The sequence below is a fragment of the Geospiza fortis genome, unplaced genomic scaffold (genome assembly GCF_000277835.1).
Source record: "Geospiza fortis unplaced genomic scaffold, GeoFor_1.0 scaffold192, whole genome shotgun sequence".
Lineage (NCBI taxonomy): Eukaryota > Metazoa > Chordata > Aves > Passeriformes > Thraupidae > Geospiza > Geospiza fortis.
Window position 1 is genome coordinate 3970086 of NW_005054315.1, and position 8596 is coordinate 3978681.

General features: G+C 42.7%; 1 protein-coding gene across 1 annotated transcript in view; it reads left to right on the forward strand.

Annotated features, from left to right (window-relative positions):
* TMEM255B (transmembrane protein 255B) overlaps window positions 1–8596 on the forward strand; it is a 67781-nt gene that overhangs the window by 47052 nt on the left and 12133 nt on the right. The window contains exons 5-6 of the mRNA XM_031056202.1: window positions 3707–3787; window positions 7669–7754. Coding sequence (XP_030912062.1) covers window positions 3707–3787; window positions 7669–7754 — 167 coding nt within the window. The remainder of the gene's footprint in view (window positions 1–3706; window positions 3788–7668; window positions 7755–8596) is intronic.

Below are 8596 nucleotides of genomic sequence, written 5' to 3' on the forward strand. Positions count from 1 at the left end.
AATTTGACATTTTCCTGTACTGAACTTGAGGTTCCTGTGGGCCATTTCTCCAGCCCAGGTCTCTCTGAGTAATGACACTGTCCTGTGGTGTTTCAGCCACTCATCCCAGTTTTGTATCTTCTGCCAGCTAGCAGAGGCTGCACTCTACCCATCACCCAGTTCAGTAATTGAGATGCTATGCAGTATTATCCTAGCATTAACCCCTGGAGTAGACAACTATTAAGTCACCTCCAGGTGGACTTCATGTCACTGCTCCCAGCACTACGACCTCAGCAGTTCTGCCAGCTTTCAGTCCAGCTCACTCTCCAGTTATTTAGCCCTTATTTCATCAGCTTGTTTGTGAGAGTGAGAGACTGCCAGAGGGATTGGTGAAGATAAAGATCCAGAAGCAGGTGAGCAAGAAGCTCCACTCATCCACCAAGCCAGTCATATCCTTGTAGAAGGTCAATAGGTGATTTAGACATGACTCTCCCTTTGTGAATCCATGCTGACTACTCCAAATCACCTTCATGTCCTTGAGATGTTTGGAAATTGTTTCCAAGATTATTTGCTCCATCCCTTCCCATCAGTGTGTAGCTCCCTTGATTGTCTTTCTTGTCATCCTTGAAGACAGGGTGTATCTCCAGTCTGCTTAAATGTTCTCTAAACTGATCCCCTTTTAGCAAGGGTAATTCTTTCTTGTACTAGATTTTCCTGCAGGTCTCCACTCCACAGGTCGCCACCAAGGCAAAGAAGGCACTGAATACTTTGATCTTTACCATGTCTTTGTACCGTGTTGCCTGCCTCATTCAGTAATGTGCACATATTTTCCTGATTTCTCTTTTGCTGCTAATACACCCAATAGAAGCCCTTTTTCCTGCCCTTTGCAACCCTTGCTGGACTGAATTCCAAGAGAGTTTTGGCTTTCCTAACCCCATCCATGCATACTCATATAATTTTTCTCTTTTCTTCCCTGGTGATTTCCCCTTCACTGCTCTTGTAGACTTCTTTTCATGTCCGAGTTACATCTGGAACTCCTTATTTATCCACACAGGCCTCATGCTGCCTTTGCTTGATTTCCTGCTAGATGGGATTAACTATTTCTCAATTTGGAGGAGATGAACCTTGAATATCAACCCACTTTCCTGGGGCTCGTTGCTTTCCAGGATTGTATCCCATGTCTTCCAAACATATCACTGAATAAGCCGAAGTCTCCTTTCTTCAAATCCAGAGTTGGAATCCTGCTCCATCCTCTCCAGATTCTGAATTCCAGCATAACATTAGAGGCAAGGCTACCCTTGACCTTCACATCCCTGAGCAATCTTTCCTTGTTTGTAACTATGAAGTCCAGCAGAGGTCCTCTCCTTGTCAGCTCCTTGTTCTGGCAAAGGACCTGCAATCCTCTTAGACCTCCCAACCAGATCTGTCCCTGGAAGTCATGGCTAAAGGCTAATGCTTTCCCAGGACTGTGGAAGAATGTTGACCTAGTTCAAGACACGGCATGCTGTTCGTGTGGTATTTGCTCTTCCTCTAGACAAGAAGAGTTACTGAAGCTTTTTTTCCTTACACTTGTATAGTATAAATAAATATTTTTGGATGAAGGAAGCTAACCTGCAGATTTATACAGTTCACACTTCATTATCCAACAAGCAGAGAATACTCTGCTTGTGAGCTGAAGTAGTGCAGATCTTTATGCAAAATCTGGGTTATTCCTGGATGGATTTTAAAGCTTTAAAATGCAGTGTAAGTTAATCAGTGAAGATTTCTGCTAACAACTTAAATAGTCCTTTGCTTGTAAGTTGGCATGGAAAGAGGGGATGGCAGATAGTGGATTTGCATCTTCTGTCTTGGATCTGGTCTGACTGACTTACTGAGGAGCAATGAGCACTTGAGTGCTTCCACAGGATCACAGAATCACAGAATCACTAGGTTGGAAGAGACCTTCAAGATCACCAAGCCCAACCCATGCCTTAACACCTCAACCAGACCATGGCACCGAGTGCCACATCCAGTCTTCTTTTAAAGACATCCAGGGATCATGATTCCAGCACCTCTGGACACACAATTCCAGTACTTTATCAGTCTTTCCATAAAATCTTTTTCCTAATAGCCAACCTGTATTTCCCTTGGTGCAGCTTAAGGCTGTGTCCTCTGTTCTGTCAGCTGCTGCTTGGAAAAAGAGATCAACCCCCACCTGACTACAGCCACCTTTCAGTTCTAGAGAGTGATAAGGTTATCCCTGAGTCTCCTTTTCTCCAGGCTAAACACCCCCAGCTCCCTCAGTGGTTCTTCACAGTGTTTGTGTTCCAAGCCCCTCACCAGCCTTGTTGCCTCCTCTGGACACACCCAAGTGTCTCAATGTCCTTCCCAAACTGAGGGGCCCAGAACTGGACACAGCACTCAAGGTGCTGCCTCACCAGTGCCAAGTACAGGGGAAGAATGACCTCCCTGCTCCTGCTGGCCACTCTATTCCTGATACAGGCCAGGATGCCATTGGCCTTCTTGGCCACCAGGCCGCTGCTGGCTCATGTTCAGCTAGCTGTCAGTACCACCAGGTCCTTTTCCACCTGGGCACTGACCAGCCACACCATCCCCAGCCTATAACGCTGTAGAGGGTTATTGTGGCCAAAATGCAGGACTTGGCACTTGGATTTATTAAACTTCATCTTATTGGACTCTGCCCATCCATCCAACTATTCCAGGTCCCTCTGCAGAGCCCTCCTACCTTCCAACAGATCGACAAATGCTCCCAGCTCTTCATGCTTTTGAAGGCACAGATCAGGACTAGATAAGTTGAAAAAGTTGGTGGTTTTTTTTTTTTGTTTTGTTTTGTTTTTTGTTTTGTTTTGTTTTGTTTTTTTGTTTTTTTGGCTTTTTTTGCAAACATAAGTAATTCCAAGACTGCTTTGGAATAGACATTGGATCACAGAGGACTCAAGATGTCAAATCCTCCCAAAACAAATATGGTCTAGTCCTGAAACTGACTGAGGTATGCACCCTCCAGGCTTCAAAGTGGCTGTTTGCCAAGGTCAGAAGCACGCATTTTCCTTCTGGCCAAGGATATTTCATTGTGTTCTTCCTTTATATCAGTTTGTGGGAACTGTTACAAGCAAAATATGAAATATGAGCAGTGAATGCATCTTTTGCAACTGCATAAATGGAAAAGAAGGCAAAACCAAACAATGTAAATTGCTTTCTCTTTATGCCTTAATTTCTTAATTATTCTTTGCTTAAATTCTGGGGTTTGAAGTGTGTGTTATAAGTGAAATACTCAAACTATTATCTATTTTACTTTGTTCTCACCATGGACATTGTTGAAGTTCTTTAAAAAGAAAGTCCAATATCTTGAAAACAACCTGCAAAACAAATCTTGGTTCTTAGGTAGGAAACTGCACCAGAAAAAAGAATGACTGGACCATTGTCAGAGCAGTACTATTTGACGTCGAGTGTGGTTAAATGACGTCAAGTGGTTAAATGCCAGAGGTGATGTCTTTTAGAGAAAAATAGATGATACTCACATATCTTAGAGGTGGAGTGAGGATGGAAAATGTAACCCTGAGGAGAGCCATTCAGGAAAGAAAGCCAACACAGGGGGTGTGAGCCTTTTACCCAAGTGACTGCACTGCTTCAGCTCCACAGATCTGTAAACATCCGCATAGGGACATGGACATAGTGCCTTCCACTTCCTCCAAACCAATCACTTTTTTGGCTGTTTTTCTCTTTACAGGAGCCCAGACCTCTGTATAACAAAAGATGCCAGTTTTATTCAAGTGGAATAGGATTCCTATATGATGCCTACCAGACTGAGGTAAACAAACTCACCTCATGATGTGTTCATTTCTGCTGTGCTGGAGAGGAGTGAGGGAGATGTTTGAGAGCATGTTCATGCATGTAGATCATGGGTAGATAGAAATGCCACTGTTTTGCTCCCAGAAGTGACTCCCTGCTTGTCCAAGCTTCTGATGATTTAAAATCACTACAGTCAGTGAGGTTTTGAGTCATCAGTGTTTGTATCCAGTACTTTACTCTGGGATTGGAATGATTCCTAGTCCATCCGTGCTGTATAATAACTGTCTGGAATATGTTTGTCACATTGGCATCTTCCTCTAAGAAGGCTTTTGTAGACTCCAAGTGGAATAGGAAATATCTAAATTAATCCATTTGTATCATCCAGAAGACTTCAAATCTCTGTATTTATCCAGCACAGGTCAAGAACATCAGGAGTTTGAATGCAGCGTTTTTATTATCTCAGTGACAGTAACATGATCTGGAAAGTGCCCATATCCAAATGGCTCACTTCCTGAGAAGTCCAGAGTTAGTTTCTTTTCCTATTTTATTATTGTGGTCAATTGGTGGGAGTGAATAGAAAAGTGAAATGGCGAACAGCTAAACAGTGGTATAACTTTCAAGAAGCCAGTTGTTCTTCATCACCATTCCTGCCATGGCTAGGAAAAGGTGTATGGGGAATGGTACCACTAATATTTCTAGAGAGCTTAGTGAAGTGTACTAGCAGGTTAAGCAGCTCCTTAAATCTTGCTGCTAGGGCATCCTGCTGTTGATTCCAGAAAATGTACAGCAAAAATATTTCACTGATCTCATGTAAAAGACTGACCCAGACAAACTTCTTAAGAGTGACAACACCCTTTCCTGTAAGATTTACTCCTTCCTCTTCTAAAGCGTGCACGCACACTCAGACACAGACATGGCCTGAGAAATGCTTCTGATTCCTGTAATGAGAATGTGGTTGGCATCCCACTGACCACAATTCCTTGCAGGTGACCCCAGCCTCAGGCTTCTGGCCACATGGTTTTCCACAGCTCTGCTGGTTCTGGGAATGTCTAAACTTGGGCCACCCAGAGCTCCATCCTCTATTTTGGAAAAAACCAAACCCCGTATCTTTTAGAAGTGTAGGTAGTTTCTAATAACATTCTTGTCTGGTTGTTCAGTGATTTAGAGCAGTGTATACTAATTCAGAGTTAAGAATTCATAGCATTTATACTTGGCTTTTGCTTTTCTAAAGGTTGCCAGGTAGTGAGCAGGGGGCATGCTCTGCTTGCCAGGCAAACACTTAACTAGGAAAGCAGATTGTTTGCTGACTGCAAGTTTCCTTTTGATTGACATCTCTCACCTGTAAGTGATCTCTAGCTCATTTGGTCTGCCTGTTTCAGTTCTCTTTGCTCAAAACAGAAAGAATTTGATTTACTGGCAATTATCATGGCAGGAGAACATATCTTCAATTAGTGCTGAGGAGATAATAAATCACAAATGTCCAGGACATGAAAAAGCTGTGTGTCTGGTCACTGAAATGAAATAATAGGTCTTGACATGCAGAACACCCACTAACGGCCTGTTTCCACCACCCTTGCTCACACCACACACTAATTTGTTTATTTTGGTTTATTCGCTATTCTCCTAAAAAGGAGCGTCTTGTTCTATGCATGTTTTTAAAATGCAGTGATAAAAATAGATAACTACAGTAACTTCCTTGGCCAATAATATGTGTCTCATAGTGTAGAAGCAGCCAAAAACATGTTTAAGGTCATGCTGATCTCCCTGTTTTGTACTTCTAGCCTTCTCCATTAAAACAGGCAGACTGGCTTTATTAATACTTGGAGGGAGAAAAACTACTTTTATTTCCTATCAGAAGTAGTCCCCAAACCATGCATCAGAACAAACCACTTTTTAGCAGCCCATTCCATCTTATAAAGCCCTCCTATCCCAATCATGTGTGTGTAAGGGGGAAAGGGTGTTTTAACTCTGCAGATCCTGGGTCATTGTCACTGCATAGAGGAGGTCAAAATCAAAGTCTGAAGATCCACTGAATGCAAAAGTATAGGGCATCCCATAAAATGGCTGAGGTAGCACACTGTGCTCCAGGATTGGTTTTCAACCTGCTTTGATAAGTAGCCATGTGGGATGGTTCAGTCACTGCCTTGATGAAGCTGATGTGGTCAGTGACAGTAAGCGCTCCTCTTCTGCAGTCAACTGCAGCTCAGGCTGACAGCTGCAGCTGAATGTGACATCAGCCCAACAAAGCCCTTAGGTAGCCCTTAGCCCTTACTCCCTTGTAAGTTCAGACACAATAGAGCAATGGTGATGAAACAAGGTCCTGTCTCAGGGTGTGATGTCCTTGTGACAAGTGGGATGTGCCTGTATCAAACTGTGAGCTTCATTTCCAGATTGCAACCTAGACTGAGACTGTCCTTTTATTACCTACCATTTTAGGATAGGAGAGCTGGTTTGTATGAGACACTAACCACAGGTACAGCCTTGTCCTGAGCAGCAAGGAAATCCCAAGGAATCATTTTAATCTCCTCCTAACATTAATTTTGTCGCCCATCTTCCACTGCTTAATCAAATCCTGCTAAGGACAAGTGTAGCAAGTTGTGAGATGAACTTGCTCTGTTGCTGAGTGTGCATGTTTAAGGCTTTCCTTTTTGCTCGGAACAAGCGTGTGAGGAGTACAGACTTATCAACAGTGACAATTTTCTTACTAAGAGGATACACAGGTCCAGGACCTAGGAAGTGAGAAACATCTAGTTTAACATTTCTTGTGGACACTATTGCATAGAGTAAAACATTTGTGGCTAAGCCAGACCTTAGCCTGAGTCTGATAAACTTGTCAAAAGCAGGCATGTATTCCTAAGCATGCTCCTTCTACTTTTTCATTATGAGGAGTTTTACATTCAATAATATATTTTAATTGCATTTTGTGAACAAAATAGTTCTCAGTGGTTACAGAGATTTTTTTTCCTATCAAATAGAAGCTATAGAAAGAATGTATTTTCTTACTGCTGGCTTTTAAAACCTGACAGCTCTCCAGGATTTCAAAGTAAATAAGCTAAAACGCTCAGAGAAAAAAAAAACCCAAACCTTATATATAAAGTATTTCAATTGGTCTGTAGTGCCAAATAGAAGTGATTATTGCTTACCATACTTAAGGAGTCATTAAAATGATTTTGTGTCTGGATGGAGAGTGGCTTACGTGTGCCTGCCTTTATTATTCTAACATCTGTCCATCCCTGCAATTCCTCCTTACATAAATAAACCTTTTCAGTTTTGAATTTGAGAACCTGCAATAAATGGTACTTATTTGCTGGAGTGCTTGGATAATTTCTGAATTATTCTGTTTGTGGGTTTGAAGATTATTCTTGCTGTTATTCATAATTACTTCCTTCTTCAGGAGGGTTTCACTGAAAGGGGAGAGCTCCCCTTTATTGGAAGCTGGTCAGATAAATTGGCTCCCTTGCTATTTTCCTACTATAACAACTGGTTCTCTTCTCCACTTCAGTGTTTGCTGTAGTGTATCTCTCCAGGCCCACAGTCAGCTTGTCACAGCTGTAGAGATCTGAGCTGCACACTCTGGGTCTCAGCAGAAAAGCACCAGGCTGTGCAGCAAAAACTCATGAAAACTCTGGCAGCCCTGGCTGCAAGCTGGTCCTGGGAGCTCTGGGCTCCGTAGTGCAAATGCCCTCAGACTCAGGCCTCCTGTGAGCTCAGGGGCGGCCTTCTGGCTTCCAGTCATGAATTTTGGAATCTCAGGATCCTTCTGCACAACAGGTAATACAACTTGACAATGTTGTAGTAGCTGGTTTTTTGGTTTTTTTTTTTTTTGTGGTCAGTACAGCAGGATGATTCACACAACACTGAAACATTGAGCATTAAAGTAAGTTTCTGCTTTTTTGGCAGGTTACATGTCATACCTTAAATAGCAGGTGCCAGCTCAAAGTGAAGAGTAACACGTGCTATTGCTGTGATCTGTACAACTGTGAGAAGTAAGTACCTGTGTGCATTCTGTGGCCTCTGAGAAATTCTTGGTTGGTCGTCCTTCTAACTGGTAGGGCCTGAAGAAGTAACACAAGGAGCTTGTATGCTGAGAAATCCAGTTCCTCTGCAACTGAAGTCCTGATGCCAGCACAAAGTATGTCAGGAGTTGTTCATTAGTGTTGGTATTATTTCAGTTTCTTTTTCTTTGAATATGTCCATTAGCTTTTTGCTGTGTTATCAAAACTGATCACTGAGTTACATCCCTGCTCATATATACTGTTGGTCTGGCAATGCATTTTTCCCATTAGATTTACTGAATCTTCTGCTTGGCTCACCCTTTGCACATCTCACTGTCGTAGAATCACAGAATGGTTTGTTTTGGAAGGGACCTTCAAGATCATCTGGTTCCAACTCCCCTGCCATGGGCTAGGACACCTTCCACTGGACCAGGCTGCTCAGAGCCTCATCCAATCTGGCCTTGAACACTTCCACTAATGGGGCATCCACAACTTCTATGGGCCATCTGTTCCAGTGTCTCACCACCCTCACAGTGAGGAATTTCTTCCTAATATCTAAATCTTCCCTGTTTTTTTTTTAAACCATTCTCCCTTGTCTTACCTCTACCTGCCCTTGTATATCATCTTACCATGCACTCTCATGCAGCCTCTGCAACCCTCTACAGTTCAGCCACAGTCACTTTTCCTTCTTTCCCCATGTGTATTTCTCATCTTTCTTCCTTCCTACATCTATTTTATTTTGGTTTTGCCTCCTCTTCACATGCTAGCAGCCATGAATAACCCCAGTCCTCTGTAGGACTTGGTTAGTGTGATGCCAGACATAAACATTTTAG